The sequence below is a fragment of the Aspergillus stella-maris genome (assembly GCF_047715825.1).
Source record: "Aspergillus stella-maris strain CBS 113639 unplaced genomic scaffold BDV14scaffold_26, whole genome shotgun sequence".
NCBI classification, from domain to species: Eukaryota; Fungi; Ascomycota; class Eurotiomycetes; order Eurotiales; family Aspergillaceae; genus Aspergillus; species Aspergillus stella-maris.
This window is the reverse complement of record NW_027396820.1, coordinates 280,541-306,449: the sequence shown is the minus strand read 5'-3', so window position 1 is coordinate 306,449 and position 25,909 is coordinate 280,541. Positions and strand designations below refer to the sequence as shown.

Sequence of the window (25,909 nt, the reverse complement as noted above, 5' to 3'; positions counted from 1 at the left end):
CCATCTTATGCCAATTCTGTCATTTGGTAGTACCCCAACAAGGCGACACTGACCCTGACATGCACGACCCCGAAGTACTCCTCTCCGGCCTAACCCCCCACGAACTCGTCGACGGCAGCCGCACAACAGAATGCCACCTCTGCAACAAAATCGTGCGCCTCCGCGACATGAAAACCCACCTCCGCCACCATGACCTCAACCGCCTCTCTCGCCCAGCACCGTCCATCTGCCTGAACCAAAACTGCGGCCGCACCCTCGATGGCCGTGGGGTACAAAGTACTATCAAACTCGGAACCGACACATTAGGCCTCTGCAGCATCTGCTTCGGCCCCTTTTATGTCGATACCTACGATCCAGAGGGCAAGGCACTCCGCCGCCGCATCGAACGCAGGTATCTCTCGCAGCTAATGAGCGGGTGCGGCAAACCCTGGTGCCAAAACGAGTACTGTAAAACTGGCAAGCAGGATCGTGCCCCCTCAAGCACACCTGCATCCATGAGCGCAGCAGCTATCATGAGCGCCACGCGACCTCTCATCGACGCTGCCGATCTGAAGAGGAAGGGACCACACACTGCACCGTTCTACCTCTGCGCCGACCAGGCCGGGCAACAGCGCCGGAGTCTCGCGGAGATGCTTGCCGCCGAGGAATCCAGTGGTGATAGAAAGACATACGGCTTACCTTGGTGCGTTGCGGCCGTTGAAGCTGGCAGCGGTGATCTAGATAAAGCGCGAGAGTGGTTAGAGAATTGGGCTCCGGCGAGAGGAGAAGGAGTCGCGGCTTAGACAGTTGCTTGCTATGAAGGGTTAAATTCTTCGTGACGCATTTATGATGAATAGAATGGAATGAACCATAGAGATCTTTCAATATAGATCAGTTCTATCTATTTCGTGTTAAGTGCTTGCTATCTGTATATGACCGCTTATAAAAATGTAAATATGCGTGAGCTCGTAATAGTCATACATCAGCTATGGAACAGAATGAATACCGAAGGTCCAAGCCTCCGTTCCACAGGTCTAGAAGTCCATGCTGCCCCTGGAGTAAGCCCATCTCTTATGTTCGGAAATAAGAATAAACCCCGACCACTTAGAAAATAAAGCAATTAGAGAGCCCCCGTCTTAGCAGCAAGCGTCCCACTTCCCCTCGACGAAAAGATACCCATAATCCCAAACACAACATAGAATAGCGCCAGTGGGTACGCCACAAGCCCGCGCATTCCACTCATCCTTGCAACAGCACAGAACATCCCTGAGCTAGAATACGTGCACCACCCGACCGCGGCAGTTGTAAGCAGGTATCCGAACAGCGTGTCCATGGGGATTAGAATTCCCAGTAAGCTTGTCAACACAAGAGGCAGGAAGCAGTACCCCAAAACACTCGCGGAGCGGGGGAACGTCAGTGTAGCAGAGAAATGCCCTGAGGAGCCGGGCTTCGCGTGCGGGTCGTAGTTCGAGGGGTCTGCGGCGTTGGGGGCTGCGCCAGTGGCTGTGGGATCGACGGGGGACATAAGGCTTAGAATTAGGTGGAGGGCAACAGTGCCGAAGACGGCGACGCCGTAGATGTAGCCGTAAAAGACCTTTCCTGAGAGAAGGAGGAATGTGCCATATAAGACGATGTAGAGGAGGGCGCCGTAGAGGTCGCTATCGTCCATGAGGTGTTGGTCGATGCGCGCGAAGGGGTTCAGGACCGTTAATGTCTGTTGACGTATGAAATAATCAGTTATTTTATGCTCACCTAGGTGTCAGGAGTACTAGTTGGGTAAGTTCATACCTTGGTCCGGATGTGCTCAAAGTTAACCCCCAGCTCCTCCAAGAGCGGCGGCTCACCATCGTAACCCTCAGTACCAAATGCAGCAAGCCAACCCATCCGCAACCCACCCCTCTCGCCCATTCTCCCGCTCACACCACCAGTTGGGGACCCGAACCCGCCATAACCACCCCCGACTCCTCCAACGGGATACCCCTGTGCTGCGGGGTTAGGTGCGCCGCCGAATCCGCCATATGAAGCTTGAGAGGGGGTTGTATGACCCGAGACAGAGGAGTAGGAAGATGGGTAGAATTGAAGGTTTTGCGCTGAAGACTGAGCTCCGTATGGTTGTTGCTGTGGATAGTACTGCGCCATGACGAAGGTGATTATGGTTTGGATTGAGGTGGAGAGTTCGCTCGAGGTGACAGTTTGACAGGGGTGCCAATGCCACCGGTGGCACTTGCAGCAGATTATATGTCTAGATATAACGCAGTTGCCTACGTGTTCGTTGTGAATGGGAGGATTGGTTTGGTGGTTGATCTAGGTGGCTTTTGTAGAACGAACACCTGTTGGCGGTGAAGCTCGCATTTCACGGGGCTTAGTCATCGTCATGATCATCAGTCTGGAGAGCTTTGTATTATTCGAAACTAACGCTGAACAGTACAAGTACAATCTTCTCAGAATGCTAGAAAGGTATTGTTTTTACAAGAAGTTGATGCCAATGCCGAGTTGAAGTCCTTTCCTGCCTTCCTCGCCCTTTCGCTGCACCAGTGGGAGAGAAATATTGAGCTCGAATCGGGCAGCTGGGTGAGCGTAGACAAGACCGACACCAGCTGCTACGCTTGGCAGACCGTTGCGGATTTCAGAGACAGTGGATGACATGGCTTCCTTGACTTCAGTGCTGGTAGTAGGAGATTTCTTGTCGGCAGTTCGCAGAGGCAATAACCGCCCACCGTTGATGAACACCTGAAGGCGGAGGGGCTTCTCCGCACCCACTCGGGGAAGGGGGAACAGAAGGTTTGCACTTCCGGCGGCATATACGTCGCCGCCAACAGCATCCACATCATCTCGAGGGCCGAGGCCACCGAGACGGAATCCGCGCACATCTGTAGGGCCGCCCAGCTGGAAACGGTCATTAACGCGAGAGAGTCGTGGCCGGGAGTCAGAGTCGAGGCCAAGAGGATAGAGGAACCCAGCACGGAGTCCAGTCGTGAAGCTTACCCCGCTGTCTCCTTTAACTCCCGGGATAGGGATCGAAATAGCCTTTTGTGCCTCGACCTCAGACTTCCAGAATGCAACATCACCTTTCAGTGGACCCAACCCAGCAAGCTCGTTGAATACCTTGCCGTAGCAACCTCGAGATGGAAGGAGTGGGTTGTCGCGGCGATCCGCCGTCCAGCTGTGGAAAATGCTGCTTTTCACACTGTCACCAGCATCCGCTCGGACCGTAGGTGATGCGTTCTCCGCGAGACCAGTCATCTGCCTCCAAAAGCCGTTGTAACCGAATTCATGACGCTGGCCGGATTTGCTCAGCCATTGGAGCTTACTCCAGCCGCCCTTCAAAACTTCCTCATGGCTTGCCCACGACTTTTGTGTTGCGCTGGCGATACCACCGACCTCGAAGCGGAAGTCTGGGTCGCTGAGGATTGGCGTGTCAAATGAAGCCTGGTAGGCAGACCGCGTCCTTGTGCCCAAAGAAGCGTTGAAATTAAGGTTCTCCGCACCGCCAAATACGTTGCGCCATAAGAGGTTTCCATAAGCTGAACCCTCCGCATTGCCCAGGTCGGTACCCGTCTTAAGCAGAACACGAGACTTCTCCTTCACTGAATAGTATACATCAATGTCCCACAGGTCCGATTTCGAGGTTGGTGCCCTGTCCAGATAAATAGAAACGGGATACTGGTAGATGCCTAGATTCTTGGAGTTAGAGAAAGCGCTGGATATAGGAGCGACATATGAAGTACGAACCAAGTTTGTTGAGCTTGTCCGCCTTGGCCCATACTTCGTGCAAAGCTTTCTTTAGGGTATAAGGCTCCTTCTGCTCTGCACTAAGCAATGGGTTGAATATCCGCTGGAGGAACCCCCTGCGCATATGCGGTGCATTCAAGACCTGAATCGACGAGAATCTGCAGGGAAAGGTAGAGTTTTCGTCGACCTAGCACATAGCCGACATGAGTATAAATTGAGATTGTAGAAGAAAACATATACCGAAGTATGGATGCGTGATAACAAAAGCATATATACTGAAAATGGCTCACCAGTTCTGCAAGGCGATCTTGGGTCTTCTCATAGATCGCATGAAGGCGCTCATTGAGCGCTTGCTGCTGCTCTTCTAGCACCTTGGGATCCGGTGGGTGTCGAAGACGCTCGAGAATCTAGATAGCACCAATGCGCGTAGAGGTTAGAGACTGCTTAATGCGAACAATATGCGGACAGAGTCAGGAGAACACGTACGTCTGCATCTTCGGCAGAGGGAAGAGAGGACATTGCGACGGCTAGCACAGGAGCTGGGAGTCGTGGCTCTCGGAGTGAGTCTCGTCGAGTCCGGGAGCGTCCGATGAAGCAATCGTGGTCACGTGGCGGCGTCCTTCTCCGGAGTTCAACTGTTCATCAGCGCATTCATTCACGACAATAACACCTAATTTTGTCACATCCTCCATTATACCCCTTTGCGTTCCCGCGCTTTGCTATTTAATCGGTCTCTCCTCTTGCTCCAGCCTCGTCACACTTGTCATTCGTTCCGCTCCCGTCGCCCATAAGCCCAACACATACCGCTACTGGGGGTTCGCCGCAGATAAGCACCCTGAAAATGGCCACAAAAGCAGCTTTCAAGAGAGTAGGTGTAATCACTTTTACTAGTTACGGGGCGCCCGCTGACTTCTGAACAGCTCACTCGCGAGTACCAAAACATCCAAAAGAATCCCCCGCCTTTCATCATTGCGCATCCATCAGAATCCAACATTCTTGAGTAAGTCTAGCCTACGGCTAGGTGAAGCGTTAGCACAGTAGATGCTGATTAGATGGTTTTTAGGTGGCACTATATTCTCACTGGGCCTCCTGGAACCCCGTACGAGAATGGCCAGTACTGGGGAACTCTAATGTTCCCTCCCGAATACCCATTTGCCCCTCCTGCAATCCGTATGCATACCCCGAGCGGCCGATTCCAACCATCATCCCGTCTCTGTCTTAGTATCAGCGACTTTCACCCGAAGTCATTCAATCCAGCTTGGGAGGTTTCTACCATCCTCATCGGATTGCTCTCATTTATGACAAGTGAGGAAATGACCACCGGCAGTGTAAGCGCAACAGAAGCAGAACGGCGGGTTCTCGCTGCACGATCAAGATGGTGGAATTCTACCGGCGGAGGTACCCATATCACCACAACACCCGGAGTGACACCTACCTCCAGAGGTATCAACAATGTGAAAGCGGGTGACGGGGGACTGAAATTCCGTACGGAATGGCCAGAATTAGACCAAGAGAACTGGAAATGGCTGAAGGAGAACCGTATCGATACCGCGACTGGACAATTGAGGCCGGATCCTAATGCATCGTCTAGCAAATGTTCTCCAGAGACGAGTGCACTCCGTAGACGTCCCAACGGCAGCGCACCTGGCATTGGCGCGGTGATGGATGGTGGTCATGCTGCGCGGGAGGTTGGTCAGACTTGGCTTCAGCGCAACAAGTTTTGGGTCGGCCTAGGTGTCTTATTCGGGTATGCGCTCATTTCGAGGCTTATTCAAGACGTTATGGGTTGAATCTTGCGTTCATACAGTCTCTTCGCTCTTGTCGTTATACTTTAAAGATCGTAAGTTCATTGCTTGTTCCGCTTGTCGCGGAGTGGATGCTCTCCTGGCTTCTGTTCTATACCGTTGGGATGGATTTTATCAAGCTGTGATTTCGCGGGTTGGCGTACTCAGATGGAACGGCGTTTTTATCCTTCATCACATGCAATACAGGCACTTTTCTTACTTGCTCCAGGCTATAGTTTAGAAGGAATTTGACCGTTAAGGCAATGTCCAATCACATACTGCGCAATTGAACTATGTAATTTTGGTAATTGGAATACGGTAACATGTTATCGGGAGGAGCGGGAATCTCCGATTAGATCATAAAAGTTTCGATGCCTCATACTCTTCTCTCTTCCTCACGCCTCCTCGCCTCCCATCATCCCATCTTACCCAAAGCCGCTCGTGCAGGCACCCTAGCCCTCATTTACTCATACTACGAAGACTCCCATATTTAATATAGTCGTCAACACTCGTCATGGGTTGGTTTTGGGCAGATTCGCAGCCGCAACCTCCGGCGCGCATTCACCCGGCATCCTCTGATGCGGCGCCTCCGGTATGTCGAATGAACTTTCCGAAGAGAACCTCGAGTCGCTAACTATAGGTATAGGCAGCATGTCCTATGCATGTACCAAAGTCTTCCTCAGCGCCTACTAAGCCCGTGCCTGAAACTCCGAGCGCCTGTCCCATTAAGCCTGCGGACCGACCAGCGGATTCGCCGTTCTTCGTGCCTTCAACAAAGTCTATAACAGATTCCCTTGAATCTACAGTCGCCGAGCCAAAGCAGTCAACCTTGTCCAAGCTCAACCCGCTGAACTACATGTTTGCGTCTCTCTCGCAAGAGCGCGCTCCGAACCAGACCGTGGACTTAGGCGTGGATCGTGAGATCTCTTCTATACCCAGAGGAGACTCACAAGGCAATTGGGAATATCCCTCGCCGCAGCAAATGTACAACGCGATGCTGCGAAAGGGTTATACTGATACACCACAGGATGCTGTTGAAGCAATGGTAGCGGTCCACAACTTTTTGAACGAGGGCGCCTGGAATGAGATTGTTAGCTGGGAACGCATTTTCGGCAGGGGTTTGGCAAGTGGATGGGAGAAGGTCAAACGGGGTGAGGAGAACATACCTTTGGAGCTTGCAAAGGAGGAATATTACGGAAAAGCACCGACCGAGCAACCGAGTCTTGTGAGGTTCCAGGGCCGGCCACAGGAGCTTACGCCCAAGGCGCAATTTTTTCAGGTTCTTGGCCGACTATACCCGGCGAAATTCGAGTAAGTCTTCACATTTGTTAAGTGCCGCATGCGATACCAGACTGACATGACCTTTTCTTTTACCTATAGAAGCAAGCCTCCATTCGACCGACACGACTGGTACGTGGTACGGGAGACACCGTCGGGTCCCAAAGAAATCCGCTATGTGATTGATTACTACCGTGGTCCGCCCGAGCCGACAGGGGAGCCTGTCTACTACCTCGACATCCGACCAGCTCTAGACTCGCCCACCGCCGCCGTTGAACGACTAATGCGATGGGGCGGCGACGTCTGGTGGCGCGCCAGCGGAGGTGCCGTTCGAAACAACGGCGAGAACTAAATTGGCGTTCTATGACAGGCATTCGCCCAGGTTACGTCTCTGCTTTACCTGCATTCTCCACTCTCGACGTCGGAAATGATACTTAATGATTGTCATCCGACTACATGTCTCTATAATGAAGGCGCTCTGCTGCTTTCGCATTTGCATTCACATCATTGCCTTGCGCATCAGTCTGTTCTTCTGCGACGATGGTCTTTGGTAATTGGTGTATAGGAGTTGGGGTGCTATTGACATATTGGCCTTTGTCACACTGTTATAGCGGTATTATAGCAGCTTCAGTTCTTACTTTTGTGTATATCATAGACTCACTTTATCATGTATCATTAGCTTCATCTTAGTATTTTTTACATTCCACGAAATTGAGCCAATGCTAATTTCCGTTGCTTCTAGCATGATTGAACCATATAAATATTGAAACAGATACACTAACAGTATAAGGTATAATATAAGAAAGCGTATGTACAATGGCCTAACGGGCCAGCTCTGACCGTCAAACGACTGTAAACACCTACAAAATAAACAAGCGCAATACGTCTCTACTGCCCACGTCTATATGTTAGGAGACAGCTGGTCATACTTCACACACTGCTCTACCCTCTCAATACTCGCCCTCAGCAACCCACGAGCCTCCAGCCCAACCCAAACGCGAAGCATGGAAGTATCGCCAGAACGCACCGTCTTAAGGAAGGTGGTGTTGGAGCCGAGTTTGCGCAGAATAGGCAGGGCACTGGAAACAACGTGAGTTAGCTAGGCGTGGACTTAGAGAACTAACGGTACAAAAACGGATTCTGATCAGGTGGCATCTCGAGGAACTTCAGAAACAGGCTGGGGAGAATGGGCTCTAACCTCTTGAAGAGATCGAGATTGGGATCCATGCTCCGGCCTATGCCTTCAAGCAGGAGGATGGAGATGACGACGTTGACAAAGTCACCTTCGAGGCGGACGTGGTGGCGACGCACCATGGAAAGGACTTCGCTGAGAACGTCGCCGATTTTGATGTTTCCTAGGGCGAATGTTCGGGATTTGACGCCTAGGACGAGATGTTGCATTCGCAGGGCGAAGATGTCGGGGTCGATGACCTCTTCTGGCTGGCGGCATCGCTCGACCATGAGTTCTCCCGCACGATGGCCGTCGAACTCGGCGACGGCGCGGAATAGAGCGAGGAAGTTCTCGCGGTTGGTATCATTTAGCTGCGTTACTAGACCTGTGTCAATGAAGATGAGCTGAGGTCGGTAGCCTTCTGCGCTTAGCTCGTTTAGAGCCTTTTCCCAATCTTTCGAATCGTGGGCATGAGGTCGCAACCGCGCAAGTACTGCCTCCGCAACATCGACCTCTTTCCTTGTTGGTGCTTCGGATGCGCGGGTTTGCTTGCGCAAAGACAGATCCAGTTCACTGGGCTGATAGAAGCGGACCATGATGTTTCCAGGATGCAGGTCTGCATGCACAAAGTTGTCGATCAAGAGCATATGGAGGAAAGCGTCCAGGCCTTCGTTGGCGATCTCATGCTGGTAAACACCACCTCCCTTTTCCAGGAAGGTTGACAAAGGTATTCCTTGGGCGAATTCTTCAACAAGAACCTCGCGGGTGCTGTAGTCCAAGTATGGGTATGGGAACCAGGCCGTGGTGCGAGACCGGAATTTCTCACGAAAGACCTTCAGATTTGTGGCCTCGATACGGAGATCAAGTTGCAGCTTCATCATCTCTCCAAACTGGTTCACCTCGTCAGGGAAAGACAGCCAATGCATTGTTGGAATCGCATTGATCAAATGCGCAAAGAAGGACATAATCCGGAGATCTCTGCGGATCAAATGCTCAACACGGGGATGCAGCACCTTGACCGCAACGTATGATGACGGAACTCGCTGGGGGCTGCTCTTCACTAGAACGTCTACATTCTTTTTGAGCTTGCCTCCGAGATCTTGAGGTCCTGAGGTGAGCTCATTGTCCGCCAGGTTGGCCAAGTCGGGTTTCAACTTCGCCTTATACACCTGTGCAATGGCGCCCACTCCCAGAGGCTCCTCGTAGAATTCCTCAAAGATGTCCTCGAAGGGCATTCCATTGAAAGCCTTCCTAATTGTCCGCTTGGTATCCCTCAGCGAGTGCGCAGGGGCATGTGAGTGTAGTGAGGACATAGTGGTGCACATTTGCGGAGGAAAAATATCAGTACGTGAAGCAGCCCATTGACCGAGCTAGGAGAATGTCAGGTAAATGAGCTGGCGATAAATGACTTGAACCGGCCTACCTTGATAAAGGCAGGACCCGCGCGTTCCATTGACTTCACGAGAAATTTATACCACCACAGAGTGCCCGAGCGAGCCCCGTCTTGTCCTTCGATGCGCCGACCAATCCATATTGTAGGTGTCGTCAGGATGACCGGAAGAAAGATAGCAACCAAGTGAAGGAATCGGAATCCAGTGGCTATCGAATCCCAGACATAGTATACCCAATAAGCTATCGTGGGACCACCGAAACCTAGTCGTCCTTCTGTTCTCTCGATAATGTGTTCTCGCATCTCCTCGCGCGATGCCTCCAACATCCGCTTCTCTCCTGTTGAATCACCATCTTCTGTTTCCGCTATTTTCACAAAGGCGCCGGGGGCCAGTGCAGCAAATAGCAAAGTTGTTTTCGGGGGGAACCGCCCTTGACGGCCTGGAGCTGGTCGTTGCGGGCATGACGGAGTTGTAAAGCGGCGGTTCGGCGGCGTAGGAAGACGGGCGAGAAGCCGCGGAGCTCGACCGCAAGTCGATCCCAAACGGCCAAGCTGGAGGAGTATCCTCATGATCTCGTGGTCAGTGCCATGGGGGTGTGAAAGAGGCAGGACTTGTTGTTAGAAGTTAATAGATGCTTGAAGGTGTCTTGGGAGAAGCAGGAATGGCAGGCGGAGGATTGGTGAGGCTCGCGGGCCCAAGGCATGTGGGCGCGATCTCGACGTCATTGTCAGATCAACCTCCAACATCCAACTGCCAACAACAGCAGGATTCAAGCTCCATCCACCCTGATATCTCCATTGCCAAGTTTCTACGGAGTCTAGCCCTATGTGCTGCTCTGCCCTACCCAGCCCCTTGAGCCTGCGCGGCTTTGCGCCTGCAACGACAGATGCGGTAGCTCACATTCCTCGACCTTCAAGCTGCAAGCGGAAGTCATACAACGCTGCAATTGAAAATATTGGACACTCTGCCAGACGGCGCAATAACTCGGCTATTTTATGACTAGATCATCCCAGAATGTAATGCGCAATGGGGCGTCTCTATGATGCTGTACCGAACGCCAACTCGGACGTGGAATCGAACTATGACCAGCCACAAAGGCTATCCTGGACTCGCATCGTGTTCTGGTGCTTGCTAGGATACAGCTGTATGCTTGGTATCTTTGTCCGTGTCTTCTTTCCCGAACTTTCGCTTCTCAAGCTCGGATTGCCTCTGTTCGTTCACGGAAGCAACCCTGCTCTGTTCTACGCGTTTTCACAAAGTCCGAGGCGCTTTATCAAACCAAACAGCCTTGAGATCGTTGCGCTGGTACCTTTTCACCAGTACTCTGCGACAGAAATTCTCGACTGCTACTTACAGGTAAGGTTATAGTATTGCTGTTGAAGAAGTTTCTAACTGTGATAAAGAGAAACCTTGCCTCGAATGGAGGTTTCCTTGATCGAGTAGTGTTTTTACCACAAACAACCCAGGCGTGGGATCTTGAGTGGCTCGAGGCTACTGTTTCTGAGACCTCATCCTATTCATTCTCAAATACCAGCCATGCTCACATCGTGACGACTGACGCACTCTTCGTGTGGATTGATGGCGACGTCGTATTCCTAGAAGACCAAACAATCCCAACAATGGTCAAAACCAAGCTAGACAATCCAGACTCACTGGTTGTTTCAGCGAATGTTATCAACGAGGCAGCTCTTGAAGGTCTTCATAACCATCCTTCAATCGCCCTTCCCTATCTGCCTGAGCTCCAGCGCCAGCCCAGCGAATATATCGACCATGACGACTGGAAGGCTTCGGCCTTACCTCGCTGGCAAGGACGTACTGGATTTCGGGTCCCTAGAGATTTTCCTCCCCCATTTGGAAATCATCGCTGGCTCCTCTCAGGCGAGGAAGGTTTCGATCATACCCCAATCGGCATGTCCATTTACTCGGAAGACGGCCCGAGGCCAGGGGAATGGACCATCAAAGCTCAGCAACATTACTCCTTCCTGCACCATCTCGAATCAGGGCATCTAAATCGGTACAAATTTCCCTTGTGGAGGAACCCAACGGATCCTATCAGCACAGCTTTCTTCTGTCTTGAGGGCGGTAACGCCGAGTTCGTTGAGTCGTTCACGCAAATTGATCGCGAAGGTTCCAACGACTTATTGGCGCGTTCAAGCGCGAAAAAGCAGGACAAGGAGATTTTGATAGATGGCAAAGGGTTAGCTGTTCGTTACGCCTCTGGTCCTGACTCAAAAGGTCTCGATGCAACGGATGTTCTCCAGAGATACCGGTCGTATGCACGAGAGATGGTCTGCCCAGACTATATCTAACATCACAGTATATTGTTCAGAAGATCAGCAATGCACTACTCAACTAAGCCCAAATCCAACATCTCACGACGGGTGTCATTATTCTTCTCTTTGAAATGCATGCATATACCCATGTCTATCAGCTACTTCGTAATGATTTCAACATGTATTACAAGGCAAGTTGTGCCTATATACCATCCTTGAGAGACTTTGAGAGATACTGAGCAATCAGATCCTGCACCTTAGACTTCCAGGATTCATCAAGCGTAGCGGGCTGTATAGGAAACCAATTAGCAAACTGCCTCTAGCCCCGATACTAAAGGAACTCACCTCATTCTTCAAGATCTCCTGCACAAGAACCACAACGTTATCTTTATCCTTACGCCACTGCACCCTCTCACCTTCATTGTCCGAGCTCGGCTCTTCGGAGCCCAGCGTCTGCTCGATGAGCGAGAACCCATCAATCTGCTTCAACCCCGAGACGACCGCCTCCGCGCCAGCTTTGGTAGACGCCATCAGCGCAAGCGCGAACCACCCTTCGCTGCGGACTACGGGCCATTGAGTTTGGGTAATCATGGCGCCCAGTGGGAGAGCAACACCTTCGTGGCGCGTAAAGAGAGTTTCGAGAAGACTGTCGACTGAAGAGTCGCCTTGCTCGCTAGATTTAGACATGGGAATGAGCGTGCGGAAAAGAGAAGCCGTGATGCGGCCGATTTCAGTCTTTATGGGTGTTGAATCGGTCTTTTCGAAGAGCGCGAGAAGGAGCGAGAAGTAAGTCTTCTGGTCATTACTGCTGGTGTCGAGATTTGTCACTTTTGCGTCTGCAGATGGAGGAGCGGGTCCAAGCAGCCGGCCTATATTCTCGATCGAGGAGATGATAATTTGCCGGGTGATGCTGGTCGCCACGAGCTGAACTGCCGGGATTGTGTCAAAGGCCCATAGGCGGGTGATGGCCGGCAGGATACCGGCCTCACCTATACGAACCCTGTTGTCGCTAGCAATAGCTAGATTCTTGAGGAAGCTGACAGCCGCATGTAGAGTTGCACCTCTAGCGTTACTGTTGAGCACACCGATCAGCTCCTCGTGAATGTTCAAGTCTCTAACCATCGCCACGCAGACTTCATCAGATCGCGCGAGATTACCAAGCATTATGCATGCGCATATCTGGAGTTGGTCATCTGAGGTTTTGAGCCATGACTTGAGCGTTTGCGAGAGCGGCGAGTTTATAGGATAGGCCTCTGCAAATAGTGGCGAGGCAGATACCTCTGCCATTGCTTGGTTTAATTTGAGTCGTGACTGCGTGAAAGCCTGCGTCTCTTCGCTTGAGCTCGAAGGATAGGAAGATGGCGATCGCTTGAGTAAGGACAGAACATCGGGAACCATACGTTTTGACACGCAAATGCCCTGGTATCTCTCGCCATTGAGATAAGCCGCGAGACAGCTCAAAAGGATAGAGAATTGGCCTGGTGACTCTTGCTCTGAAGCAAGAGTAATAAGATATAGCAGGGTTCCATCAGGAGAGTTCTTGACGCCTTGTTCTGTGCATAACTGGTTAGCAAGAAAGCTCCGATTACAAGGTATGATACATACCTTGCTCACCCACCAGCTCTATCAGCTCGTATGCGTAGTCAATCAGAGCATCGTTGTTCTCAAACGCGTCGTCCTCGAGGAGTCTCAGAAGTATATACACTATCTTGTTTGCCGCCAGTTGCGTCTGAGCGGGTTCTATGCATTATCAGCTATGTTCAATGCATAGAGTACAAGTGCCATACCATAGTCAACGCACAGATTGTATACAACAGGGATCACGACCTGCGTGAGTTCAGGTCGGAGCAGCTGCCGCAGGATCGCGGATGTATAATTGTCATTCACCACAGTTTCCCGATTCTCGTCTGTTTCCGGTCAATATTATGGAATTTCTTGAAAGAAGTTTAAACTTACCAGTATCGGCACAAGAGTTACCAATTAACCTCAGCGAATGAAGGATGAGGCTGCTCTCATTGACATCTTCAGAAGCAACAAGCCGCAAGAAGAAGCTCAGGATGCCCGCCTGTCCATAAGCAGCACGGAATGAAGCTACAGAACAGTCAGTGACGCACTAAAGTTATGTAGATATAGATGATATACTGACGGCTTCTACTTCCATTCGCCAGCGCTTCTGTAGCCTGTAGCAAGTATTTTGACTCAGCATGCCAAAGCTTGGACAGCACATCCGATACACCCTCAAAGACCGTCATATCACTTTCAGACTCTGCTTTTGCCAATACATGTTTGACAGAATGTAGAAGGCTTTCTTGCTCCTCTAATGGCAGCGTCTCGGCGCGGGGTGGTTCTGCTGCTGGTAATTTTACCGACTCGGAAACTATATCCTTCAGAGATGGACAATGCAAGTTCTCCCGGCCATGACTCCCGGCCTCAGGCTGCAACGTAGCTTCGATGTTAGTGTTGCTCATCTTGCTCGTCACAGTCTTATGTCAGAAGGGTGCGGAAAGAAAAGGTGCTCCGCAGGTAGGTATGCCGAGCTTATAGTGGGCTACCAGTAAGGGGCAAAATACAGATGCCGGAAGCCGACTTATAAGGCTGATATACTGCAGGCACCCTATACTTTGGGATACTCAAGCTCAGGAACTGTTATGGCAGAGAGATTGTAGGTAGTACAAGGTACATGATCTTCGAGCAGCTTTGAGGCATAGTTTGAGTTTAGTGACCTCAGGCAACAAACCAGGCAATACTCTGTAGCGCGTAAAGCTGTACACTCGGTGTATCGGCGCAACCGATCTATAAGAGCCCTCATAATTCCAAGAACATTGTCAAATGTGATAAGGGAAAGCACTGGGAAGCTTTCAAGATCAATTCATCGAGAAATTATGATTCGTTAGAATAATTCAAGTAATCGGAGCCATTCTATACTCTAAGCAACATGTGAACAGTAATCTATAATACGCGGACGATACGCCACCTCCGCGGTCAACCTTCACAGTCATTGTGTCCACTTCGAGCTCTCCTCCATCTTCAGTCCCTCTTTACATACAACTTGCGCTCCTTTCTCAAACGCTTCTACGTTTTCATAGTTCTTTACTCCAAAACCTCATAGCCCAGTTACTTTCAAACTCCCGACAAACCCCCAAACACCCTCACAATGACGCGCGCCCAGCAGACTCTCTCCGTCCTCCTCCTCGTCTCCTCCGTACGTTATACCAAACCCCCTATGCTTCACCATTCAAGAAGTAAATGCTAAAGAATCCACAGCTCTACCTCTCCCTCTACCTCGGCCTCGTCCCGCTCAACGAGACCTTCCAGCAAGAAGTCATCCCAGTCGTACGTCCCTCTACCCTGCAACGCCACGCGCAACTTGACAACCTATCTTCCTCCACATCCCCGCGCAACCCCAATCTGCCATTGAAAACGCATCTAACAAATCCTTCAATATAGCTTCCCTTCTACGCCCTTATATCCTTCGGCTGCTACCTCCTCGGTCGCCTCGGCCTGGCGATCCTTACCTTCCACGATGTCCCCGAGGCGCACAAGGAGCTGCAAGGGGAGATCGAGCAGGCCAAGGCTGAGCTGCGCAATGTGAATGTTGACGTTGATTAAATGTGATATGCGCGGTGGTGGCTACGGATTAAATATGGTACTATATTCAATTGATGTCTGGGGTATTTCGTGGTGGATTTATATGGGAGGATAGTGGCGGAATACCAAGTATAGGAAAGAAGAGGGGGGTTTGTAAGATAAACTACAATTATATGGACGTTTGTTCTTCTTTTGTCTCCTAATTGCTAGGTGAAGGCTGTTCGCGGTTTTTTTTTGGCCGTGTTCTCTTAAGCAATGGAGTAAGTGGCATTGGAAGGACGTGGGACTCATAAATTTAGAATTACTCCCAAAGAGCAAAACAGCGAGCAAGCTTGTCTGTCTAGTCTTCGCAAGTAGACAATTGTGGCGAGAAGCGCCGGGAAATAGGTTGCTTTTATCTATAATAATGCATCAAAGAACACCGTCCGAGAATGACGTCTAGCATTGTTGACTCCTCGAGCCATCGCGGATGAAGCATTCGCTTTAACGGGCGGAGGAAGGCAGGCGGAGGGGCTGTCGCTGGCGAGTTGGAAGTATGCGGAAGGTTGATTGTTTTGAGCGCGAGATGTCGTTTAGATGAGGGGGTTTGCCCTGGCGAGAGCATCGTGCTCCTCGATGTCCCTGTGGCATAAGTAATTAGTACATCGAATATACTTCAAGATATGAGAATAACATACTTGGCTTCCCAAGGGTAGCAGATCCAGACATCCTCCGTGGTGACAGCGGCGTGATACCGGCCGGACTCCATCATATCCTGGGGCAGTTGACCCTTCTTGGCCTTGTCCTTGTTCTGTTACGATTGTTAGCCCAGATATCCTAATCTGGCGTAAGATAGATATAGAACATACGTGCAGAACAAAGACGAAGAAGTTCGTCTTCTCGTCCTCACGACCAAGCTGCTTCTGCGCGATCTCAACATCCTTCTGCAGCTCGCGAACAGCGTACTCGAGCGTCGTCCGCGTGTCGTCAACCTCGTCGACAATAAGAATGTTCTTGCCAATCAAGTTGGCCATCTCCAGAGAGCTCAGGTCTAGCCATTGTGTGCGGGTGACCTTGGTACCAGGAACCTCCTCGGGATCGCCGCGACCCAGGTCCTCGTAGAGCGAAAGGCCGATAGCCTGGATGGGAATGTTGGGCTGACCGGGATGCTTGAGGAATGATCTAGTCGCAAGAACAGACACCGGTCAGATCGTTTGTCCTCGAGATATGTGCTGGGTTTCGTCCAACTCACCGGAGAATGCGAGCAGGAACATAACCGCCTCCGCCAATGGCGATCATCAAGTGCGGGTGGAAGGAGTCCAGAATCTGCTCAGCGGAGGATTGACATAGCTGGTGGACCTATGGCAGAGCATGACACGTTAACTTTGAGTCCCGCGATGATCCATGCATGCAGACGAGCATTCTGCGCATGCGCATCTTGTTGCTTGAGAGAAAGAGAGAACACACCTTGTTGTATGTGACATAGACTTTTTGCGGCATCTTGGCGATAAGAAAAGTGGCGGTTACCACGATAAGACAACGGTTATAGGTAGGGTAGTGGATAGGTGTGAGCCGTGAGCCGTGCGTAAGACGAAGCTATAAGCTATGATATCTTTCAAAGAGCAGACACGGAGAGTAAAGAAGAAGCAGTAACAGAAGACAAGAAAAAGACAGGGCACGAGGGGTAAGAGAAAAAAACTTAGCTATTGAGCCCCGGATAAGATCCATGAGAGGGCCGCGGTTGGACCATTCCAGTGTTGGTGTGGATCCGCCAGCATCGGAGTTTGCCGCCCTCGTGCCTTCTATAGTACGTTCTATACAAACTTCAATGGCTGGCTTACTTTCATCATACTTTGCCATGCACGCTAACATTTTCCAATAGGTGTACCAAGCATTAATGCAACGATATAACGTGTGATTGCGCCAGATGATAGGTCACGGGTTGTCCTCTGGGGTTTCATCGCCAGGTTTAATTTCCTTCATCTCAAACCCTCCCTCGTCCTTGTCTTCACCCTTCTGTGGCCAGAGTATATGACGAAGAACAATAGCGCGAACCATCATATAGACAACGAAGGCATACATCAGCAGCAGAGGAATAACCATAACACATCCTATGATCAATATCGGCTTGCACGAAAACGCATTGCCAATAGCAAACGTCGAGGTGATCAAGGCAGTGTTCGGGAACACAAACGAGAACCAAGCCATCGTAAAGACCATTCTCCCAGGTCCAATAGCTGACAGATGTGCAAAGCTAGCGATGAAGAAAAAGAATATAGCCAGACTGATAGATGTTAGCCAAAAGCCGTTGACAGTTCATGCCGATGGGTAGAACTTACCCCCACAGCCAGAGGCAAGCAAAGTTGGTAATTATCTTGACGACTTGCGCCGCCAAGACACCATCGCCCATGAAGTCGTCCGGAAAACACCTGTCGGCCTGGGCAGCCATGTTCACAAGACCAGCAACCGTAAAGGCACTAGGCCCTACTGAGACGAACATTCCTGGCCGAATATTCTCTTTGGGTAATTTTTGAGACATCAGCCGGTAAATGAAGGCTGAATATACCATCAGAGAAACCAAGAAGCCCACGCCCTGGATAGTGGTGCCCCCAACAATTATTGGTAAGGTTCGTGAGGGCCTCAACTTTGAGCTCAGGAGTCCAGCATGAGGTCCAATGATTAACATAGGGTACGCAGGAAAGATCCAGATCGGCGTCATTTGCGCTATGGTAAAGGTCTGCGTCGACCACCTAGGTAGTGTTAGCCGCTTCCATACTAGTGGGTAGCTTCGTTGTGGAACTCACAGGAGAAGGTATACCCCGGCGGATGATATGACAGCCAAAGCAGAATCGACCCAGAATAAGACATGGATAACGTTCGTAAGCCAAGGGCCCGTGTTATCGGTACCATATTGCGAGATATTGATCAATATTGTTCCAAAGGAGACAACCGAGGCTGGAACGAACAATGATTCCGTGGGATGCATGAAAGATGCCTTGAACGTATAAGGGAATAAATAGAATCGGGTAAGTAGTATAGCCCAAATGACGAAATAAAAGACAATATTTGCGAGAAAGAAAATGATCCCAATAGTATCCAAGCCTCGAAATCTATAAGGTACTAGGCTTTCGGTTAGTGGCTGAACATGCATCACTTGAAATGGTACGAAGCCACATACTGCTATATATAACATTGGCGATTCCGCCAGTGGCCATGGTCAGGGTGAAGAATGCCCAAGTAAAGTGCCGAATCCGCTTCTTCCAGTTGAGCTTCCCTGTAGTAGAATGTGATATTGATCTGGCTAGTTCAGCACCGACTTCATTGTATGCCCCCGACATTAGAGGGCTGCGCGTAGCTTCTAGGGCCGAGGAATGAGTCTCGCGCAAATGAGAGCCTCTTAGCTGAAGTATAGCATTGCTGCTATCGCGGTTCGATAAGGCTTTGGTCAGACCTTTCTCTGTATCCTCAATGGTGGGCGTGCGGTACCCATCAGCACCAGGGGACCTCAGGTGCCTGGGAGGCGGAGGAAGATCGAGATGCATTGTGATATGCTGTTCGTGATTGGTGATCGGTTCCTTGAGGCTCTCGGATCATCTTTCTCATTGCACGTTGTTGGCGCATGAAACTCTGACACCCAGTCAAGGAACCATAGTGCTTAGTGAAGTAATCGATCACAGATATGTAGGAGGCACGCGACTTTGCGCCTCGAGCAAATCATAGAATGATATCGAATGCCTTGATACTCAACCAATTGAGGACTTGTTCGCCACAAGGTAATTCTCAGGAACAAGCGCTTTTATATCAATGGCAACCTCGCCTGGCCCGGCCAATGGACACAGCGCTTTAATATTTCGGAGAGAAAAGAGGTTGGGGATACCGAGAGACTCATCCACGCGGCCCCTCCACGGTTGATGGACGGATAGTCGGCTTCTTAGCGAGCTTATCCGGGATCGGGCCTGGCTCCACTGCTGCATACGAACAAATCACACGCTCTAGCAGTGGCTCTAGAGCAGAGATTACTGCAGAGGGAAATTTGAGGTCAAGTCCCATCAGCCTCGAGGCCGTTTGAAATATCAGAAGAATCATTGCCGCCTGATAGTGTGCACAACCGCGACGCGAGATGACGACAGACGAGGACTGATCTACACTATCGCATCGCCCAAAGCGCCCGGATGCAAGCTTGGCTGCCTCATTCTGATATTCACGAGAACATAGACGGTCTGTGACCATGCAAGCAGCTTGATGAGATGTAGCTATGCAGATGTTGAAGAATGATACTTTGAAGTTGCACAAAGCAGCCCCTTGCCTGGGGCATCAAGTGCTTAATCTGGGGTTCTTGGCACATGCCGCGTTCCTTTTGACTCGACCCACTGGGGGCGATGGACTGATGGAATCCCGAGGTCCAGCCCAGTTCTATGAACTTCGGTTCTTCTTTACTGTCATTCCTCATATTCTATAGATCAATCATAGTATTGATCTGATCAAGCAAAATGGCTACTAATAGCGACAAGCGGCAGTCGGTCCTCATTACAGGGTAAGTCTCTTTGCGCCTCGGTACATATACTCCAAGAAGACTCCGAGCCCAACAAACTTCTTCCGAGCTTCTGCTGACCCTGCATGTAGCTGCGCTTCTGGAGGAATCGGCAATGCCCTTGCTCTTGAATTCCACAAACATGATCTGCGGGTCTTTGCCACCGCGCGTGATGCAAAATCGCTCGAGGATCTTGCATCCCTAGGCATTGAAACGCTGAGTTTAACAGTGGACGACGAAGATAGCGTCCAGCTCTGCTTTGCAGAGGTTGAGAGGAGACTAGAAGACAAGGGATTGGACTACTTGGTTAACAATGCGTATGTTTCTGTCAGTAATATTGACTGTAAGCATGACACTGACTCTCATTTAGGGGCCGCAGTATGTATTTTCCAACATTAATGAAAGAAAGACGTGATGCATTTTACGACCCTGATACTTACTACCTAATAGATTATACCGTTCCTGCTACGGAGGTTGATCTTTCTGAAGTGCGCACCACGTTCGAAGTAAACTTCTTCGCCGTTGTCTACATGTGCAAGGCCTTCACCCCGTTGCTCATCAGATCGAAAGGTACTATAGTGCAGATCGGGTCAGTTGCAGGGGTAAGAGCCAATCCTCTGAAGACTTACAATGACAGCCAGGCTAAGAATGGCGACTCTTCCCTCGTCTAGACCATTCCCTATGTTTTCGGTTCAATCTATAATGCATCAAAAGCTGCTCTGCATTCTTACAGCGACACCTTGCGAGTGGAACTAGCTCCTTTCGGGTGCGTTAAAGGCCTCAAATACCTCTCCTCGAGCCTCTAATTAACACAGCTCTGCCAGCGTGAATGTCACTACTGTGGTTACTGGGGGTGTCCAATCGCGCATTGCACGCACGAAGCGCACCCTAGCACCCAATTCAATCTACGCCCCTATTGAAGACCAGTATATGCGACGCGTTACACACAGTCAGGATGGCGCAATGTCCCATGACGCCTACGCTCGGAGCGTTGTGTCGCAAGTCTTGTACGGGTCGGCGCCATGGCGCTGGATTTGGCCCTGGGCGCGAGGCCGTAAGAGCTGGATCTGGGAAGGCAACAAGAGCTGGGTGATCTGGTTCTTCTTGGGCGGCTGGGCTTGGACTGGACTCGCCCATGCTGCCATGATCAGGATGTTCGGATTGAACAGATTGAGAAAAGCTATCGGAAACTAGCTTTGATGCGTGGTGCCAAATGAAGGATGTTGGTTTCAAGGCAGTGAACGGCCATTTTCTGTCAAGAGGAAACCCGAAGACTTGACTTTGAACACATTAGTTAGAGGGTCCTCAAGCCCAACAAGTTCTGTAACTTTGTATCTAGTATACTTGTCACTGTTTGTAATCGGAGAGACGTTGCCCGTTTAAAGTATTTGCCGTTATCATAAGTAGCTTCCCGCATCCAGAACGCGCATATGAAGTTTCGGCAGGTAAAATAGTGAACAGAATCAATGAGCTATCCTCGGCCATGCATTCAAGATAAGTGCATCAAATGAGTTTCCACGATAGCCCCAACTTTAGGAACTTCAGCTTCGGGAGCAAAGCATCGAGTGGTTGTCCTGAAGGGTTCCGATATATTCGCGCGGTACGGCGGACTGCAGGGGCCACCTTAGTCATCCGGACGTGAAAAAGCGTGGCAGAACTACTATCATCCCGAAGCGCATTCCCGTACACCCCAACCAAGGTCTCCTTGTTGCTGCTAGTCGGAGGTCATTCTTTGCTCTCTTTTACTTCCTCGCATCTGACAAACTTCTCCTCTCTTTCTCTTACTTTTTTCCTCTCCTTCCGCCATGTTCAAGCTTGCCCGCGGTCGCCCAGTTTCGGCGGCTCTCAGAGCTGCGACGGTAAGGTCCCCAAGACGGCGTCTTCTCTATTCGTCCTTTATCTCGATCGAAATATGATCTTACTGACATATGCTTTCATGTAGGGCACACCTATGCAGTCCCGTCTTGCTCAGCAACAACGAAACCTGTCCATCCATGAATACCTTTCCGCCAACCTACTCAAATCAGTACGTGGCCAGTCGACACATATCGCGCGTTATATCGGCTCTTAAGTACTCAACTGACCGTGTTGTCCAGTACGGTGTTGGTGTCCCCAAGGGTGAAGTTGCTCGGTCGGCAGAGGAGGCTGAGAAGGTTGCCAAGGCTCTCGGTATATACAAACCATGTTCAAAACTTCATGCGCCATACTAAGACAGCTCCGCAGGCAACGATGACATGGTTATCAAAGCCCAGGTTCTAGCCGGTGGCCGTGGTAAGGGTCACTTCACCAACGGCCTCAAGGGTGGTGTGCGCGTCATCTACTCGTGAGTCTGAAACTGAGCTATTCGAGGTTTTCCCTTTGATTAATTGACCGTTTCGCTAGTCCTACGGAGGCCAAGATGTTCGCTGGCCAAATGATCGGACAGAAGCTCATTACCAAGCAAACTGGTGCCGCTGGCCGTCTTTGCAACTCCGTTTTCATTGTCGAGCGCAAGTTCGCTCGTCGCGAATTCTACCTTGCCGTCCTCATGGACCGCCAGACTCAGAGCCCCGTCATCGTTGCTTCGTCTCAAGGTGGTATGGACATTGAGGCTGTCGCCAAGGAGAACCCCGACGCGATCATCACTACCCGTATCGACATCAACGAGGGTGTGACGGATGCCATCGCTACGAAGATTGCCAACGAGCTCGGCTTCTCCGAGCAGTGCGTTGACGACGCCAGGAAGACCATCCAGAACCTCTACCGTGCTTTTATGGAGACCGATGCCACCCAGATTGAGATCAACCCTCTGTCCGAGACTTCCGACCACCAGGTCCTGGCCATGGACGCTAAGTTGGGTTTCGACGACAATGCCGACTTCCGCCAGAAGGAGATCTTCTCCTGGAGAGACACAACGCAGGAGGATGCCGACGAAGTCAAGGCCGCCGAGTACGTTAATTTCCCTCGATACGCAAATAACGAAGCAGTTGCTAACCTTGACAAAGGCACGGTCTGAACTTCATCAAGCTTGATGGTGACATTGGATGTTTGGGTGCGTATTGATGAAAGAGTCTTCCTGTCTTTGGCGCTAATCAAGCTATAGTTAACGGTGCTGGTCTCGCTATGGCCACCATGGACATCATCAAGCTCAACGGCGGCAGCCCCGCTAACTTCCTTGACGTTGGTGGTGGTGCCACCCCCGCTGCCATCAAGTCCGCTTTCGAGCTCATCACCAGCGACCCCAAGGTGTCCGCTATCTTCGTCAACATCTTCGGTGGTATCGTTCGCTGCGACGCCATTGCTCAGGGTTTGATCAACGTTGTGCAGGATATGGGTCTCCGCACTCCTATCGTTGCTCGTCTGCAGGGTACCAACATGGAGCAGGCTCACAAGCTCGTAAGTTCCACCGCCTGCATAGATAATACCACTATGAAACTAACGTGAGTGTCTACAGATCAACGAGTCCGGCCTCAAAATCTTCTCCATTGAAGACCTCCAGAGCGCTGCGGAGAAGTCCGTTCAGTTCTCGAAGGTCGTCAAGCTCGCCCGCGAAATCGACGTGGGTGTCGAATTTACTCTCGGTATCTAAGCTCCATTGGAATTTTCTTTTAACCGTCCAATGCCTTGTTCATTTCTTTCTCTCTGGTGAACCGCGCGATTTGCAGAATTGATCGGAAAGGAATGAGCCGAGGGAGGATGGTTTGTTTGTATTTGCCTAGATGTGATGCTAACAAAGCCCTCCTGCCCATAGAATAGTCGGTCCACAGTGGGCAGCAGAGGTCTAATGGGGGAATGCGTTGATTGTGAGGAAGGCATCAGGACAATCTGTAATAGAGAGCATTTGAAGTTTTGTACATCGTTCATTTCCTTGATTACCATTTCCTATTGTCAATGTATTCATTATTATCTTCTCCATTGAAGCTTGTTGTGAATCGTAGACACAATGTGTGTAGTCAGTGCAGTGTAGGTAGTAGTCCGCCAGCGAAGCTTTCCGCGGCGGCCAGAAACCACTTCCGTCATTCAACCATCCCACTTCCATATACTCGTGGTGGCATGCAACATATGGGCCATGTCTACAAGCGACAATATCCTCACACTTCGTCGTTTATCTGACATGCAGGTGTGGTCATGATCAAAGAGATTTAATATCGCACACCTTCTGGGTCGCCGCAAGCACTGAACACTACGGAATTCATGGATCCAAACATACGCGATATCATCACTCGCTTCAAGGAGCTAGACACAACTACGTCAGCTCGGCGCATCGCATACCACCAGATCATAGACCAACTCGACCCTTATGAATGGCGAGACGTGACGCGGCGCATGAACGCGCGATCTTTTTCTAAGGATATCCTCGGTGCACTGCCCTTGGAGATCGCCGTGGAAATCGTGCAGTATCTCGATCTGGCGGAGCTCTACGCCCTCCGAAGGGTTTCAAGGAGATGGCACGAGATACTGTCCTCGAAAGCAGCTTGCAGTGTCTTGTACCGCAAATACACTGGGTGTATATTGGGTGACGATTTTGAAAATACGTTTGCGCGTTTTTCAAAGCGCAGACTCCGTTTAGAGCAGGGGAAGCCGTCTGCATCGCTTCAGGTTGACTTCTCCGAACTTTCATGGGAAGAGCAACGGACCCTCGATTCCATGAACGGAAGATATGTCTGGCTCACCGACAACGATACTGCGCTGGTCGTCTGGACCCCTGGGACTGGGAAAAAACAACGATTTTGCACGGAGCATCGCCGGCAAACCTTGGGTTTCTGCCTCACCAGCTATCTGGTGGCGGCGATCACCATGCGTGGGTCAGTGAGAGTTATTCCCGCCTTTTTCGATCCGTCTTCTCTTCAACGATCATGATTTGGCTGATATATGGTAGTTATTGTCACGCTTGGGATCTCCAAACGGAAGAGCAGCATACTGCCCGTCTACCCAATGCAAAAATATCTCTGTTTGCCGCAAGCAGCTTCAGGATCGCGGTATATTTCGAAGACCTGGAGGGGGGCCTAGTCATGCACTTTGATCTACAGTCAAAAAAGACCCACAGCGTTCAAAATGTACAAAATCTAGTACTCATGTGCTTGGATGCTCCTTCTGGGCAGCTTGTGTTAATTCACTTTAACCAAGGGTGCCGCGTGGGTGCAGACGATACAGCCGAGTCTCCGCATCTCTATATTCAGAACTATGAACTCCACGAAAACGGGGATGTTTCGCGTGTCGGTCCCGCTTATCCGGACATTTCCTATCAGAGTTATTGGTCTCGTGTTGACCTTAAGATAAATTATGAAGTGCAGGCGCGCTACAGAAGTGGCATGGGAATCCTTACGGCGTGGTCTGAGGAAAAAAACGACTTCGTACTTGTTCTGTCCATTACTTACCACTCGCAAACAGGCCGGATCCATATGCATCCAATATATACCCAGGGGGAGTCGATTCCGAGGATGGTCAAGGTTGATGAAGACATTATCTACTTCGTTAGGACTGACTACTTCGACCCGCGAATCGACACACGAACGTTATGGATACACAATTCATCGGCTACACCGCGAGAATATCCGGCGAAAAGCATGCATCTTGACGCACCGAGGGACCTGCTAGATGGAGATTCTCTCGCGTACTCCTCGAGTGTCAGGATAATAGGTGATTCTCGCCTTCTGACCATGGTCGAAGGGAAGAAAACGTATGTATGGTCGTTTGAGGAAGTGGACGACCTGGAGAATACATCATATCCACTTCCAGGATATCCTTGAACTAGCTGTCTCTCGAAGCATTGTTGTAACTAGATGGCCGTTTGGTTAGTTATATACATGATGGTCTTTAATATTGGGCCGATCAAACTCAACTTGGATTGATATTGATGCATATATATATATACAACTCGAGGCCGACATGAATGCATGGGAATCTCTATAGTCTGGACAATTAGCTCGCGAGGCGGCAAAAGTAATGACCGTAGAGCCCAAGCAATGAAGTCGCACCATCGTCTGTACCTACAGGAAGTAGAAGTGAGTGGTCAGTGGTGTTGCTCAGTCTGCATGTCGATCATTCTTACTTTGCTCATCTCTCACACCAATTCCTCTCTCTGGCTTCACATCGCAATTCTACTACTTTTACCCCCGTCCTTGTATTCATTCTATAGTCACTCGATACCACATGTGCCTCCCTATCCTTACATTATTATATGTTTAATTCCTCCCGAGAAAAGGAGCAGATTGCTCTATTTA

At 50.4% G+C, this 25,909-nt stretch overlaps 11 protein-coding genes across 11 annotated transcripts; 6 read left to right on the top strand and 5 right to left on the bottom strand.

The window, feature by feature from the left end:
* Window positions 1-1,099: 1,099 nt before the first annotated feature.
* BDV14DRAFT_189685 (surface antigen-domain-containing protein) lies at window positions 1,100-4,230 on the bottom strand (the record flags this gene model as incomplete). Its single annotated transcript, XM_073771234.1, has 6 exons — window positions 1,100-1,693; window positions 1,768-2,158; window positions 2,450-3,653; window positions 3,712-3,898; window positions 4,002-4,118; window positions 4,198-4,230. 6 exons carry the CDS (start codon window positions 4,228-4,230, stop codon window positions 1,100-1,102), a joined length of 2,526 nt encoding a protein of 841 aa, XP_073628348.1.
* A 322-nt stretch (window positions 4,231-4,552) lies between these two features.
* Window positions 4,553-7,125, top strand: BDV14DRAFT_189684 (cytochrome c/c1 heme lyase-domain-containing protein; the record flags this gene model as incomplete). Its single annotated transcript, XM_073771233.1, has 6 exons — window positions 4,553-4,579; window positions 4,632-4,711; window positions 4,775-5,489; window positions 5,995-6,087; window positions 6,142-6,806; window positions 6,876-7,125. 6 exons carry the CDS (start codon window positions 4,553-4,555, stop codon window positions 7,123-7,125), a joined length of 1,830 nt encoding a protein of 609 aa, XP_073628347.1.
* A 382-nt stretch (window positions 7,126-7,507) lies between these two features.
* Window positions 7,508-10,065, bottom strand: BDV14DRAFT_173145 (ABC1 kinase family protein). The gene is made up of 3 exons (XM_073768695.1): window positions 9,368-10,065; window positions 7,972-9,314; window positions 7,508-7,852 (listed from the first exon to the last, which is right to left on the bottom strand). The coding sequence occupies exons 1-3, from the start codon at window positions 9,902-9,904 to the stop codon at window positions 7,675-7,677; spliced, it is 2,058 nt and encodes a 685-aa protein (XP_073628346.1). The 5' UTR covers window positions 9,905-10,065; the 3' UTR covers window positions 7,508-7,674.
* Window positions 10,066-10,078: 13 nt separating this feature from the next.
* Window positions 10,079-11,897, top strand: BDV14DRAFT_58133 (uncharacterized protein). Its single transcript, XM_073777090.1, has 2 exons — window positions 10,079-10,691; window positions 10,739-11,897. Exons 1-2 carry the CDS (start codon window positions 10,362-10,364, stop codon window positions 11,642-11,644), a joined length of 1,236 nt encoding a protein of 411 aa, XP_073628345.1. The 5' UTR covers window positions 10,079-10,361; the 3' UTR covers window positions 11,645-11,897.
* On the bottom strand, window positions 11,728-14,300 carry BDV14DRAFT_58130 (putative GTP binding protein). The gene is made up of 6 exons (XM_073777089.1): window positions 13,755-14,300; window positions 13,565-13,699; window positions 13,396-13,515; window positions 13,214-13,348; window positions 11,954-13,161; window positions 11,728-11,897 (listed from the first exon to the last, which is right to left on the bottom strand). The coding sequence occupies exons 1-6, from the start codon at window positions 14,074-14,076 to the stop codon at window positions 11,811-11,813; spliced, it is 2,007 nt and encodes a 668-aa protein (XP_073628344.1). The 5' UTR covers window positions 14,077-14,300; the 3' UTR covers window positions 11,728-11,810.
* Window positions 14,301-14,762: 462 nt separating this feature from the next.
* Window positions 14,763-15,217, top strand: BDV14DRAFT_200077 (dolichol-phosphate mannosyltransferase subunit 3; the record flags this gene model as incomplete). Its single annotated transcript, XM_073773433.1, has 3 exons — window positions 14,763-14,810; window positions 14,873-14,941; window positions 15,056-15,217. The coding sequence occupies 3 exons, from the start codon at window positions 14,763-14,765 to the stop codon at window positions 15,215-15,217; spliced, it is 279 nt and encodes a 92-aa protein (XP_073628343.1).
* Window positions 15,218-15,627: 410 nt separating this feature from the next.
* BDV14DRAFT_58062 (xanthine phosphoribosyltransferase) lies at window positions 15,628-16,788 on the bottom strand. The gene is made up of 5 exons (XM_073777087.1): window positions 16,643-16,788; window positions 16,428-16,534; window positions 16,045-16,357; window positions 15,874-15,986; window positions 15,628-15,817 (listed from the first exon to the last, which is right to left on the bottom strand). The coding sequence occupies exons 1-5, from the start codon at window positions 16,673-16,675 to the stop codon at window positions 15,769-15,771; spliced, it is 615 nt and encodes a 204-aa protein (XP_073628342.1). The 5' UTR covers window positions 16,676-16,788; the 3' UTR covers window positions 15,628-15,768.
* A 295-nt stretch (window positions 16,789-17,083) lies between these two features.
* BDV14DRAFT_58060 (putative C4-dicarboxylate transporter/malic acid transport protein) lies at window positions 17,084-18,888 on the bottom strand. Its single transcript, XM_073777086.1, has 4 exons — window positions 18,354-18,888; window positions 17,980-18,295; window positions 17,515-17,925; window positions 17,084-17,459 (listed from the first exon to the last, which is right to left on the bottom strand). Exons 1-4 carry the CDS (start codon window positions 18,715-18,717, stop codon window positions 17,111-17,113), a joined length of 1,440 nt encoding a protein of 479 aa, XP_073628341.1. The 5' UTR covers window positions 18,718-18,888; the 3' UTR covers window positions 17,084-17,110.
* A 190-nt stretch (window positions 18,889-19,078) lies between these two features.
* BDV14DRAFT_173134 (SDR family oxidoreductase) lies at window positions 19,079-21,075 on the top strand. The gene is made up of 6 exons (XM_073768694.1): window positions 19,079-19,709; window positions 19,799-20,023; window positions 20,077-20,084; window positions 20,157-20,308; window positions 20,378-20,472; window positions 20,531-21,075. Exons 1-6 carry the CDS (start codon window positions 19,666-19,668, stop codon window positions 20,898-20,900), a joined length of 894 nt encoding a protein of 297 aa, XP_073628340.1. The 5' UTR covers window positions 19,079-19,665; the 3' UTR covers window positions 20,901-21,075.
* Window positions 21,076-21,382: 307 nt separating this feature from the next.
* BDV14DRAFT_173127 (succinate--CoA ligase (GDP-forming) subunit beta) lies at window positions 21,383-23,600 on the top strand. The gene is made up of 8 exons (XM_073768693.1): window positions 21,383-21,565; window positions 21,649-21,732; window positions 21,803-21,875; window positions 21,930-22,029; window positions 22,089-22,634; window positions 22,691-22,737; window positions 22,789-23,081; window positions 23,140-23,600. Exons 1-8 carry the CDS (start codon window positions 21,512-21,514, stop codon window positions 23,272-23,274), a joined length of 1,332 nt encoding a protein of 443 aa, XP_073628339.1. The 5' UTR covers window positions 21,383-21,511; the 3' UTR covers window positions 23,275-23,600.
* A 66-nt stretch (window positions 23,601-23,666) lies between these two features.
* Window positions 23,667-25,618, top strand: BDV14DRAFT_173123 (F-box domain protein). The gene is made up of 2 exons (XM_073768692.1): window positions 23,667-24,490; window positions 24,565-25,618. Exons 1-2 carry the CDS (start codon window positions 23,880-23,882, stop codon window positions 25,433-25,435), a joined length of 1,482 nt encoding a protein of 493 aa, XP_073628338.1. The 5' UTR covers window positions 23,667-23,879; the 3' UTR covers window positions 25,436-25,618.
* Window positions 25,619-25,909: the final 291 nt, after the last annotated feature.